This window comes from Leucoraja erinacea, chromosome 14 (genome assembly GCF_028641065.1).
Source record: "Leucoraja erinacea ecotype New England chromosome 14, Leri_hhj_1, whole genome shotgun sequence".
Taxonomy (NCBI): domain Eukaryota; kingdom Metazoa; phylum Chordata; class Chondrichthyes; order Rajiformes; family Rajidae; genus Leucoraja; species Leucoraja erinaceus.
In genome coordinates this window covers 38,499,949-38,514,045 of record NC_073390.1, presented here as the reverse complement: position 1 = coordinate 38,514,045, position 14,097 = coordinate 38,499,949, and the positions used below count along the sequence as shown (strand labels likewise).

The window sequence follows — 14,097 nt, the reverse complement described above, 5'->3', positions numbered from 1 at the left end:
AAAAAACCAGCAAACATTTGGCTGAAACCAAGACATATCGAAATAAAAGTTATATTTACCACTGTTGACATTTCTTCCCACAATCCTTTTTTTCAGCCAATCAACTCAATTTGTTTTTAAAAGGTCTCCAGTTTGATCAAACTGGCTAAAATAAAGACATAGTGAGTTCTAACATACATTGAGGAAGCCTCTGATGATTTTTGCTGCAGTCTGAATGTATTAATGTACACACATTTTTCTGGATTATGTGCAAGTGAAAAATAGTTGTGACCTCCATTTTGCCATTAGCCTGTTTAATTAATCAAACAAATGTTAATGGTTTTACAAAGGTGGAATGAAAAATTATATATAATTGACTACTTTCTGAACTATTCATCATTTACTGCTCCTCCAAGAAATTAACAAAACATTTCCTATTTTAGAATGGTAATTTCCCTGTCTCTGTTTAATTTGTTGCCATTAATTGATTCATGATGTAAAGTGTTCAACACTCCAAATATTATAGTGCATTTATTTACTTTAATCTCTAAAAGATTCAACTGGTGTAATAAGTGAAGAAGCACTAAAATGTATAACATGGTTTATTTGTGTAATTCAATGCGAGGATGACCCAGATGCGATGGAAGCTGACTTGGACAAGGCTGAGATATTGAAACCTCATCCTGGAGAGTTATCAGGAGAAAGACTACTGACGGCTGAGTACCTTGGGGTGGGTGTTCATTGTCAGACATCTGGACACACTGTAAGTTGAATACTGAAGACTATTGTCAAATATTTACGGTGTAGGTAATTATGGCATCAATAAAACATTTTAAAAGAAAGGAAGATTTGTATTTCCAGAGTAGATTACACAACCTCTGGAGTTGCTAAAACACATTGTTCTCAGTGATGTACTTTTGTAGCAAGATTGGGGGGAAAAAATCAAGAAATCCTTGTGCAGCTGTCCCCGAAATGGGAAAAAGCTGAGTAAGATTCTGCAAAGATTTTAGCGATATTTTGTACCATTTTGGCGTAGTTCCTTGATCTCACAGACAGACAAACGACAAGACTTTTAGTATGATATAGATTTAATGGTAACGTTTTTGGACATTTCTGCCAAGAAAACACTCTTGCAATAATGTTTTTTATTTTGTTTTTTATTATTTTGTACAGGTGACAGAGATTATGGGGAGGCAGGAGAATGGGGTTAGGAGGGAGAGATAGATCAGCTATGATTGAATAGCGGAGTAGACTTGATGGGCCGAATGGCCTAATTCTGCTCCGATCACTTATGATGTTATGAAGACAATGTACAACTAGCAAAATATTTCTGCCATAAAGATACTTTCAGCTGTTTTGACTCCATTTATAAATAAACCATCAAAACCCTTTTTGGAAACTGAATCTGAAGACGTTAAATGTTATAACAATTTGGTAGAGCAAACATCTTATGAATGTTTAAAATCATTGAATATAGTTTTCATTATCTGGATAAATACAGTTCTCCCGATTTTTTTTTGTCTGTATTGGGTACTAGTTGGGAAGTTACATGTATGTGCCCTGTAAAGGAAGGGTGTAGAGGGATGTGAACCAAATGTCGACAAATGGTACTGGTCCAGGATACCATCTTGGTCGGCATGGACAAGGACATAAACAGTTATAATATGAAAATGTGCACATTCTGTTTGTCACTCCATTTTCTATTATTTTACAGATAATGACAAACACAATGAGGGCTAAAAGAAAGCTAGTGGGACCCTTGAAAGAAAGTATTGATGAGCCCCTCCGCCGACCAGTCACCCCAGGCATGCACAGGTTGGGTTATGTACCGTAAGTTTTCTGAAAACTATCCAATTTAATAAAATAAAGAATCATAAAGCTTCTTTTCAGGTTAGCTTTGCCAGAAAGCCCAATTAAAATTTATAATTCATAGTACAACAAACTTTCTGTGTCTGTTTTAAAGTAGAATATGTGACAGTCGCTCTTTTGTGATGATTAATATTTGACACAAGATAAATAGTTCGTCCTCTCAATTATGCAATTATATCATTCATGGCACATGACCACTGATATGTATTGTATGAAATACTCTGAATGGAACAGTCATTGAAGTATTATTTATACTGAAGGAAACAGCTAGAAATGGAAACCAAAATATAAGTGAAAATTATATGAAAGAAAAATGTCATGGAATAAAGGATAATGTAACATGCAAGAAACATATAGAGCCTGATATGAACAGAGGAGTTGTGTCAGTGCTTCCACACCTCAATTTTTTTTTTCCTGAAATAGAATTCCAAATTACCTGGAATTTGATGGTATTTCCCGGCCAGGTAAGCCTTCCCCAACTGCGCATGTGCGACTGCCGCCCCAGCTGCACACACGCGGATACCGGGCCCACTGCGCACACGCGGGGTCGGCGTCCCTACCGTGTCACCGGCGCCATTTTCAATTGCAACGCGGCTGACAGACCTCCCCCAACTGCGCAGGCCTGATGGTCGTAAATATACAGGCACATACTTTTTTTTCCCCGCAATCATCCCGCGGGCCTGATTGGGCCCATTGGTGTCTCCCCGCCCATACGCACTGGGCCCGGATTCCGCGCGTGCACAGTTGAGGAAGGCTTACCGGGCCAGGAAATTTCCCGAAATGATTTCACTTCCCTAAAATTACCTGAAGACAACCAGAATTTCCCGAATTTCAGGTAATTTCCTTCAAAGTGGAAACACTTAGTTTCTGTTACATTACATTGAATGTTTCTTCAAATGTTTTATTGAGCATTCATTTTTATTTATGCAGCAGATTTATTTGTTCTGCACAGTTTACTTTCAACTGACTTTGTAGGTTGGGAATTGCTCTGGAAAAACACGAAAGTAGATGTCCCAGTACAGAGAGCGACCTGTATTCACAGCAAAACTCTCGGCCACCTACTCGAAGTGGGAACCGAACAAGTGATTCTGAGTTTAGTGCTTCACCTATTGGTAAGTTTAAAAACGACTTAACTGAATATTTTTTATCATTCATGAGACTGGGCCCATTGCTAACAAGGTTAGCAATCATTTCCTAGGGCTGGTTTTCCTTAATAAGATGATAATGAGTCCAAAAAACCATCCCCGCCGCCATATGTCTCCTTTCGGAGGTTGACAAAAATGCTGGAGAAACTCAGCGGGTGAGGCAGAATGTGTGGAGCGAAGGAAATAGGCAAAGTTTTGGGTCGACTCCCCTTCAGACTCCCCTTTCGGCTTGACCTTTCATTCCTCCTCTCTTCTTATCCAACACCCTTTAATCTCGTTTTTACCTCTAGCCTTTGTAGTTAACTACACCCATCAGCCAAACACCCATCCTAACCTGTATCCACCGATCATTTGTCAGGCATTGCCTCACCCCCACCTCTCGTTTCCAGTTTTCTCCACCCTAATCCTTTAGTCTGAACAAGGTTCCTGACCCGAACGTCACCTGTCCATTCCCTCCACAAATGCTGCCTGACCCACTGAGTTCTTCCAGAATTTGTTCTTTACTCGAGATTCCAGATCTGCAGTCTTGTGTCTTCATGCTAATAAGTCCTTCACAACAGTATCCACTAAAACTCCCACTTCCCCCCTTCCCTTCCTAAGCCCTTTATAAGCCCCTCAGTTTCTGCCCTCCATCTCCCCCTCTGACCACTGCCATGTCCTTCTGAGCAATGGAGTAGTATATCTTTATTGTCATTTTCCTGAGTACTCACATACCCAGAGGAAACAAAAAAACATTGCTCAACCAGTGTCCATTCAGTGTGCAGTAAAAAATAAATAGAAATAAAAATACATATATCATGAACAAATTAAACACTCTACTCTCTACTAAACATCAACAGTCGTTCCGATCGGCAGCGGCACGACAGTGGCTCTGCTGCAGTGTGTCCAGGTTGGTGGTTGGTGCGCGATACTTTGGCAGGGGGCAAAGTCCGTTTATCAGTCTTATAGCCTGCGGGAAGAAGCTGAGGAGCATCCTGCTGGTTTTGCAGCTATTGCTCCTGTACCTCTTCCCAGATGGCAGGATGGAGAATATGTGATGCGATGGGTGGTAGGGGTCTTTGATGATGGAGATGGCTCTGCTGATACATCTCTTCCTGTATATGTCCAGCAGGAAAGGGAGTGGAGCACCAATAATCCTGCTGGCGGTCTTCACAATCCTGTCTAGTTGGTGCCGTTCGTACGCCTTGCAGCTCCCGAACCAGGAAGTGATGCCGTAGGTTAATGTGCTCTCGATTGTCCCCCTATAAAAAGTTTGTAGGTGTGTAGTGGGGAGACCTGCTTTCCGTAGTCTTCGGAGAGGGTGTAGTCGCTGCTGGGCTCTCTTGACCAGTGCTGTCGTGTTGGTCGTGGACGTCAGGTCATCTAACAGGTGGAGTCCTAGGAATTTCACGCTGCTGACCCTTTCCACATCAGCTCCATCAATGTGCAGAGGTGTATGGTGTTGTTTTCCCGCCCTCCTGAAGTCAACCACCATCTCCTTAGTTTTTCCCACGTTGAGAATGAGGTTGTGGGATTTGCACCATCCTGTGAGCAGCTCCACCTCCATCCTGTACGCCGACTCATCATTGTCACTGATGAGACCCACCACTGTTGTGTCATCAGCGAACTTGTTAATGAAGTTGTTGTTGAGTCTAGCAGTACAGTCGTGTGTAAGCAGACTAAACAGCAGGGGGCTTAGGACACAGCCTTGGGACGAGCCAGTGCTCACGGCTATGGTCTTTGATGTCCTACTGCCCACCCTGACTGTCTGCTGCCGTTGCGATAGAAAGTTCAGGACCCAGTTACATGTGCCAGCATTAACCCCCAATAGCTCCAACTTCTCCACCAGCTGCTGCGGAATGATTGTGTTAAAAGCAGAGCTGAAGTCTATGAAGAGGATCCTGGCAGTGATCACAGTTAGTGAGGTGATATTGGGATGGCTTTGTGAGTTGTTCAATGGCATCTTGTATATTGAACTGCTTTGTCTTGGATGATTCCATGCTTGGTTACTGTCGGACATATATTCATCTGCATACTGACACCCTTATGTCTACAAAAAAAGCACAGCTTCTGGCTGAAGGTGGTTAAATACACCATTGTCTGGTGTTCTGCATTTAGTTTGTGGGCACCAGCATCGCTACAGATGACAATATTCATGTCGTCTCCAGCTCCCTGTAACTGGTAAACTGCCTAACACCATTCTTGACTGGGCGGGATAGGACTACAGAACTTCTTTACTGAAATGCCGATTGTGGAATAGTGTTTAGCACAAACTTTGTTCTATTTTGTACTTTCAAGATGGGAATTCCTTTTTGGTTGAAATTGTTGTTGCTCTTGATATGTCCTTATTTAATTCTTATTATGCTCTGTAATAGTGTTTTTATATAATGCATTGCCATTTTGTAGACAACCAGTACAAAGTCCCAGCATTAGAAAACTTTCTGAGCATAAACGTAGTTATAACGATGAGCAAGGAAGAATCATGAAGGATCACGTACATTAATATTTGCATAACCCATTGATTCTCAACCAATAAGCCATGACTGCCATGTATGGGTTGTTAATTGAGACCAACAGCTGACCACGAGAGAGATGGACTATCCCCTGAATCCCTGTCTCCTCAAACTCAGCCTGGGCCATGTGAACACAGATAGAAATCTGTCTGATAATGGGCCTCGCATGTTTAACCTACAATTTGAAAAGGAGAAGGTGAAATCGGATGTGTCGGTATTACAGCTGAGCAAAGGGCATGAGGAGTAGCTGGCAGAGATTGACCGGAAAAGGGGCTTTAGTAGGAATGATGGTAGAGCAGCAATGGCAGGAATTTCTGCGGATAATTCGGAAGGTGCAGGATCATTTCATTCCAAAGAGGAAGAAAGATTCCAGTGAGAAAATAAGATGAACATGGCTGACAAGGGTGATCAAGGACAACATAAAAGCAAAAGAGAAGGCATATAACATTGCAAAGATTAGTAGGAAGCCAGAGGATTGGGATGTTTTTAAAGAACAACAGAGAGTAACTAAAACAATACAGAGAAAAGATGAAGTACGAAGCTTAGTTAGCCAATAATATGAAAGAGGATAGCAAGAGTTTCTATGGATATATGCAGATGATACTAAGATAGGTGGTGTTGTGGATAATGAAGTCGATTTTCAAAGTCTACAGAGAAAATCCAGTAAACAACATCCGTTGACTTTCCTATCCTGCTATTTATTTCCTCAAAGAATTCCAACAGTTTTAGTTTTGTTTATGTTAGCGATACAGATTTTAGGAAACAGGCCCTTTGACCTCCAAATCCGCACCAACCAACAATCACCCTATACGTTAGTTCTATCCTACACTCTAGGGACAATTTACAGAAGCCTACAAACCTGAAGATAGACTCAAAATGCTGGAGTAAATCAGCAGGGCAGGCTGCATATCTGGAGAGAAGGAATGGGTGACGTTTATGGTCAAGACTCTTCATTAGACTGAGAGTCAAGGGAGAAGGAGACTAGAGATATAGAAGGGTAAGGTGTGAAAATGACAGAGCTAGAGAGCAGGAGGAATCACAGAAGGGGAGCAGCGACAGAGGGTGGCAGAACCCTTGTCGGAGAGAGCAGGAGAAGTTTCAAAGCATGCATACCTTGAGAAGATTTTGCAGTGGAGCACGCGTGCAAACCTGCATATCTTTGGAATGTGGGAGGAAGCCAGAGCACCCGGAGATAACCTACACAGTCACAGAGAGAGTGTGCAAACTCCATTGACACAGCACCCATAGTCAGGATTGAACCTGGGTCTCTGTCACTGTAATGCAGCAAATCTACTGCTGCACCACTGTCACCCACAGTGTCAAACAAGATCTCCCCTTCACAAAACCATGCTGTCTTTGGCCTATTTAATCATGTGCTCGGAAATCCGATCTTTAATATTAGACTGTAAAGTCTTGTCAACCACTGAAGTCAGACTAACTGTCCTATAGTTCTCCCTGATAGAGACAAAGTGGTGGAGTAACTCACTGGGTCAGGCAGCATCCCGAGAGAAAAAGGACGGGGAATGTTTTAGGTCTGGACCCTATTTCTGGTGTTCTACTGTTGATGCGTTTTACTTATTATTGTATAAATTGCTGAGGCCAGGTTAGATCAGAGATCAGAGAATTTAGCTGGAACTAAAATATCTAATGTCAATGTTTTATGGAAATATTATTTTTCTTCTATAGGCTTTGATCACAATACATCAATTAGTAATAGCGATCAGGAGCTTGTAGCAGCTTCATGTTCAGTCGATATGGGGTCACCTGGAAAATTGCATAGAGAATCTATCAGGTAAGAAGACATTGTGAATAGTAAAATGAGAAAATATATAGTCAGAAAATAATTATGAAGATTGATTAAAAATATAAATACTTGTATTTCAACTAATTATTTAATATATGCATCCTTCAGAGAGTTAGTTGTTGCACACATAATTATATTTTAAATTGAGTACACTGCAAACATTTTGCAGTTTTATCTCTCTCTCTCTCTCTTACTATTTTGAATCCAGCCTTCAAATGTTTCCCTGATAGTCAACACCCAGTGCTATAGCAGTAGAATAGATTATTTGCCTTTGTTTCATGTTAAACATTGCCCAGGTGAATCACAAATACATTCTGAAGGGACCAGGAAGGTATTTCATGTCCCATACATCAGCACCCCCTGATTTTATTTCCATTTATGTTAAAAACATGAGAAATATAAGAAAGAGAACCATCTAGCTTCACATAGTTTCTCTGCCATTCGTGAGTTGATGGAGCATCATCTGCATCTACTTTTAACTCAATTATATTCTCAGATTCCTACAGTGTCCAAATATCTATAATTCTTATCCTTAAATGTACCAAGATACTCTGAGGCAGAAAATGTAAAATCTCTGATTAAATAATTATTTCCTCATCTAAATTCTCAATGGCCATTTCGTCACCCTTGCTGTTCTCATTCTGTCCTTTACAACTAGAGGTAGCACCTGTTGGCATTGACCCCATCAAACCCTTGCAGAATATATGATGTCAAGAAAACCAGATATCTGTTCCTTCATGCTCAAATTGCATCCAATCTTGATGGTAAGGATGAAAGTGCCTGAGTTATGGCATGTTTAATTGCTTAGTAGTGCTGCACAAATCATCACTACATTAATGAATGTACTTTATTTCCTCCATATTACTTTCCTCTAGATGTTTTGGTGAAAAACTCTCTTCCTATTATTACATCCAATGTATAAAATATTTTGATTATCATTTCTAATTTCCAGTATCTGCTACATTTTACCTTTGTGTCAAATGTGGAATGTACAGGGATAGTCTTGCACATCTTTATGCAAACAATGTGTTTCACTGTACCCGGTACACATGACAAAAACCATTGAATACATTTGATAAAAATAAATTGTTATGAATATTTTCCATTTGTTCAGCAGTTTAACAATAACACATGACGAAGAGTAGCTGTGCAATGATGAAAAAACAAGCCTTATGTCAAATAAATTAAATGGAGGTTTAATTGGCAGGTGTTACCTAACCCTATAATTTGTTACATGTAATATTTAATCTTTTATTAATCCTTAATTTTCTATCTTCTAGGCAAAAGGATTACATTGCTGCATTTAACAGTAGGCCCAAGATTCCAAGGACTCCAGATACATCTATAAGTCCACGTAGAGTCAAAACTCCAACAATTGTCCCTCAGTTTTCTCAATCTGGCCCTCAACAAACAAGTCGTCCAACTTCTGCTGGGTCCTCTCACATGAGCAGACAAAGTAAGTGACTAAAACCAGGGAACCTGAAGCTTGCTCTGTATTCTCAATCTTCCCATCAAAAAGGTTCAGCAATAACATCTCACGATGCTGTTGGTATAGGTTAGAATATGAATGAATTAGCCAGATTCACTCTGTTGGTAGGGGGTAGTCCTCTCTGTGCTTCAAACGCGAGTCCCTGCTTCTTGTTATGGTTGGCCCCAGGTTGGCGCTGCCGATGTCTCAGGCTGCTGCCCCTTTATACTACTTTTCTTTCCATCTTCTAATTCCCTTTGTTCTATGCTAAGAACTCTGAAGTCAATCATTTCAAGTTGTCATTCCTCCATGGGTTGAATAAACTAAACACATATTCGTTCCTTATCAGGGTAGAGCGTTCTTAATTCTGTTCCCTGTTCATATTTCCTTCTCATTATACAGTTGTTTTGAAAAATGTCCGTTCTGTATACCTTATCTTCACAAGGCCAGACTGCATAGCCATGAAATTATCTTCAGCTATGTTCCCACCAGATGTCTATCGCCTGACTGTTTTCACTGCTTCTTTGTTCTCCTGGTCTCAGCATTTATCTCTGATTCTCTGTAGCAAGTAACGTACTCCTGAAGCCTGTGATGATCCTTGACATCAAGTCTCTGGCTACCGTTTAAGTTTCTGTATGATTCATTTGGCAGCATTGGTGAATCTGAGTCGTAACATGATAGATTCAAACACAATCTAGGATTTGAGTAAAGATAGCTATGTGGCACACAGCCATGCCCCATCTACACACTTAATGAGGGAGCTCAGTTAAGTAATGGGCTCCAGTTGTGCCTGTAACATCAATGACTTGAGCTTTGACAGATTTAGGCTAAGGTAGTGAAAAAGTTACTTTTATAACAATCAAACAGGTTCGCTTCTTAATAAACAGACAACTCACAAACGTTTTGATAGACCAGTTCAAAACTTTACTTATTATTGGCCGATAGAAGTGGTAAGGTACTCCAGTCAAGTGAGCAATACAGACACTTCACTGTCCTAATTCCACTTCTCCGAACAACAGAATTACATCGTATTATATAGTGTTTTTTTGTCACCTTAGCACATTCCACAAACATTAGTCATGGTCAGAGGTACAGGAAAATAAAGGTTTCTACAGAATGCATCACATCAAAGGCATTTTGTCATATGGTATGATACCTTACATATTAAAGACATTTGGCAATTTGTCAATACCCCTTAGATCAACCTAGCTTCCTCTCTCATCACTTCCCCCCCCCTCATCACTTCCCCCCTCACAGACATCGACATTTGGTGTAAGGCATTTTACATATTAAAGACATCAGCCATTTGTCAATACCTCTTAGTGAGATCAGTCTACTGGAGAAGAGCCTAATTTGAGACTAAATATAAGCTGTTAGCTAGCCCAGGAACCAATTTTAATATCTTCTTATATTTTTAACTTAATTCAGCCTTATCAGTAGGTTTAAGTTAAATCTCTATTGATAACTAAAGAGATATGAGACAAAAGGAGGGAATGTATGATGCTGTCAGATGAATAATTAAAATAAGAGCCAGGCTGAATGTGGTTATTTGAGAAGGCAGTAATATTTCCAGTGGACGTTGGGTCACAATGTGTATACACACTTTTCCATCTAAATATATTAAAGTCTTAGATGTTTCTTAAACAAAAGCATTTGATATGACCTAATTTATTACCCACAACTGCCATAATATACAGTGCATTCAGAAAGTATTCAGACCCATTCACTTTTTACACATTTTGTTACGTTACAGCCTTATTCTAAAATGGATTAAATTATTTTTTATTAATCATCAATCTACACAAAATACCCCATAATAAAAATGCTAAAACAGGTGTTTAGACATTTTTGCAAAGTAATTAAAAAGAAATAACCGAAATATCACATTTACATAAGTATTCAGACCCTTTACTCAGTACTTTGTTGAGGCACCTTTGGCAGCGATTACAGCCTCAAGTCTTCTTGGGTATGACACTACAAGCTTGGCACACCTGTATTTGGGTAATTTCTCCCATTCTTCTCTGCAGATCTTCTCAAGCTCTGTCAGGTTGGGTGGGGAGCGTCGATGCACAGCTATTTTTAGGTCCCTCCAGAGATGTTCGATCGGGTTCAAGTCCGGGCTCTGGCTGGGCCACTCAAGAACATTCACAGACTTGTCACGAAGCCACTCCTGCATTGTTTTGGGTGTGTGCTTAGGGTCATTGTAGCGTTGGAAGGTGAACCTCCGTCCCAGTCTGAGGTCCAGAACACTCTGGAGCAGGTTTTCATCAAGGAGCTCTCTGTACTTTGCTCCGTTCATCTTTCCCTTGATCCTGAGTAGTCTCCCAGTTCCTGCCGCGGATGGTGCCACCACCATGCTTCACTGTAGGTATGGTATTAGCCAGGTGATGAGCGGTGCCTGGTTTCCTCCAGACGTGACGCTTGGGATTCAGGCGAAAGAGTTCAATCTTGGTTTCATCAGACAAGATAATCTTGTTTCTCAAGCCTTTTGGCCAACTCCAAGCGGGCTGTCATGTGTCTTTTAATGAGGAGTGGGTTCCGTCTGGCAACTTTACTATAAAGGCCTGATTGGTGGAGTGCTGCAGATATAGTTGTCCTTCTGGAAGGTTCTCCCATCTTCACAGAGGAATTGTCAGAGCTCTGTCAGAGTGACCATCGGGTTCTTGGTCACCTCCCTGACCAAGGCCCATCTCCCCTTCCGGTGGCGCTATGGAGACCTAAAGTCCAGCGCCAACCAGCTCCGACTCGAGGAAGGGAAAAAACGGGAGAAAACGGGACCTACCTGCAGCGATCGCAATCTAAACGGCAGCCTGCGTGACGTCATCAGGCCTGCGACTCAAGATATGTCGATACAACACTCCCCCCCCCCCCCCCCGGGGGGAAAAAAATCGGGTAAAGGAAGACCCCAGATGGAAGAAGAAGGCCCTACAGAAGCCTCGGCCTCAGTTACAGTGATGGCCCAAGAAGAACTTCCAAAGAAACCCAAAGGGAGAAAATCGGAAATGGATGATCTGAGAATCTTTTTGGCTGCTGAACTGAAGATTTTTGGAGAGAAATTAGACACCTTCAAGGTAGATCTTAAAGCAGAAATACACGCCACAGTTGAACAAATGTTTGAAAACTGGAAGCGGACGAGGGAGGAAGAGGTCAAAAACCAGATGGAAGCGGTGGAAACTAGACTCGTTTCGTTGGAAACAAAGGTTCAAACAGAGATGGACCCTATCCGCCACGAACTTAATCAACACAGAATAGCGATAACCGAGCTTGAGAAATGTGCGGCGACAAGTGCAGAAACAGTAAGTCAGCTCCTTATTGAAAACCAACGTCTCACAAGTATGGTGAGCAAACTAAATGATAAATGTATTGATCTGGAAGGGCGTCAAAGACGTAAGAATCTAAGAATTGTAGGGGTGAAAGAAGGAAGCGAGAGGGAAATGGGCACTCGGGATTTCGTGGCAGACCTTCTATATAAAGTCTTAAAACTGGATCACAAACCTCTACTCGGTCGTGCCCATAGAGCACAGCGACGTCGTACGCAAGATGTTGCCCACCCAAGACAAATAATCGTAAAAGTCCTACAGGATCATGAATTTGATGAGATAATGAAGAAAAGTGTTCGGAGCGGTCAACTTCTTTTTGAAGGCGTGAGATTTAGCATATACCGAGATTACTCGACAGAGGTCTTCAAGAAAAGAATGCTGTTCAATGAGACCAAAAGAATATTGAAGAGTGTACCGGATCTGAAATACAGCCTACTCTATCCCGCAAGACTAAGAGTCACCTACAATTCCAATGAGTTATTTTTTACAGACCATGAAAAATCACTCGAATTCGCCAAGGAAGTCGGTAACACACCTCCAGATTGAAGAATCTACATCACTCCTTAGGAGACATGGTCTACGATGACCGCCAGATCTAAAAGGACCTTTAAAATTCGTTCAAGAACTTTAAAGACACTTGGAAACCGAAAATGATGGAGGACATTGGATAAAAACTGCGATCTTTCGAGGGTTTTTCCCTCTTTTTTCTCTTTTTTGTTTGGGCTCTTCTTCGGTTACTAATCACTGCTATTATATATAAATTCATATCAAACTATATAGGTAACAACTAATACTTATTAAATATCTTTATTTCCACTATTATTATTAACATTATTAATTCTTATAAAAGTTAATACGGTATAAGATGGATAACAATGATCAACACTTAATAGTCTTTGATAAATGAAGAAAGGAATTATATAATATAGTACATAGAAAGATATGTTAGAGGTAAATTAACCTATATCATAACTAAGATAGACGGATTTCCTTTTCTTTTTTTCGCTCTATTTTTCAATTTAAAATCATTTTGGTGGCTTGAACCTTTTTTACAGGGTTACGTGTTAATACTAATAGGCATGTGGGTATGTATACATACACATATAAGCGTATACGTAGGTAGGAGCATATATATTGTGTGGGTATAAGTATGACTAGGTAAATAAATTTGATACTCCCATAAGAAGTTTATTGAATGTTAAATATAATTTCCTCCCCCTTTTTCTTTTTTTTTTTTTTTTTTTTTTTCCTTTCCTTTTCCTCGGGCACGGAGCTGGGAATTTTTTCGTTTTACAAAGGCTACGGAAGTCCTTAGAATTCTAGCCACGTTAGTGTGGCTATCACTAACTACACCAATCGTAGATGTAGTTCTTTTTTCCTCACCCTACACTAACCAATTCTATCACTTTTCTTTCTTCAAATATTTTTCTAACTCAAGGTTTGAATGGAAAAACAAGACCAAGGCAAGGAGATATGATCGGAAGAATGATGTATTCGAATTTAAATTCATCTATCTGAGGTTTGGGAGCAGGGTCAGATTCTATGTGTTGTTCCTTCTGCCCGGTTATAGACCACCTCAGATGCAATATGCAAGATGCTAACATGACAAGAAGGGGTCAGGGAATAACATTTTGTAGTTGGAATGTCAAGGGAATCAATGAACCAATTAAGAGAAGTAAAGTTTTGGCACACCTAAATCTAATTAAAACAGATATAATATTTCTTCAAGAGACACATCTTAAAAAGCAATCTCAACATAGACTTAAAGCTAAGTGGATCGCCGAATCATATCATTCCTCTTTCTCCCACAAGTCAAGAGGAGTAGCAATAGTAATTCGTAAAGGAATTCCTTTTGTGTCCTCTTCAATAATAGTGGATATGGATGGCAGATATATAATAGTGGTTGGAGAGTTAAATGGAGAAAAAGTGATCCTCCTAAATGTTTATGGGCCTAACTTCGATAACCCCACTTTTTTCAACAAAACATTTGATAAAATTCCTGAATTTGCACAATACAAAT

General features: G+C 40.3%; 1 protein-coding gene across 1 annotated transcript in view; it reads left to right on the top strand.

Annotated features, from left to right (window-relative positions):
* LOC129703603 (lisH domain-containing protein ARMC9) overlaps positions 1 to 14,097 on the top strand; it is an 82,978-nt gene that overhangs the window by 64,263 nt on the left and 4,618 nt on the right. The window contains exons 21-25 of the mRNA XM_055646203.1: positions 605 to 742; positions 1,694 to 1,809; positions 2,824 to 2,960; positions 7,172 to 7,277; positions 8,570 to 8,745. Of these exons, the coding sequence (XP_055502178.1) occupies positions 605 to 742; positions 1,694 to 1,809; positions 2,824 to 2,960; positions 7,172 to 7,277; positions 8,570 to 8,745 (673 nt within the window). The remainder of the gene's footprint in view (positions 1 to 604; positions 743 to 1,693; positions 1,810 to 2,823; positions 2,961 to 7,171; positions 7,278 to 8,569; positions 8,746 to 14,097) is intronic.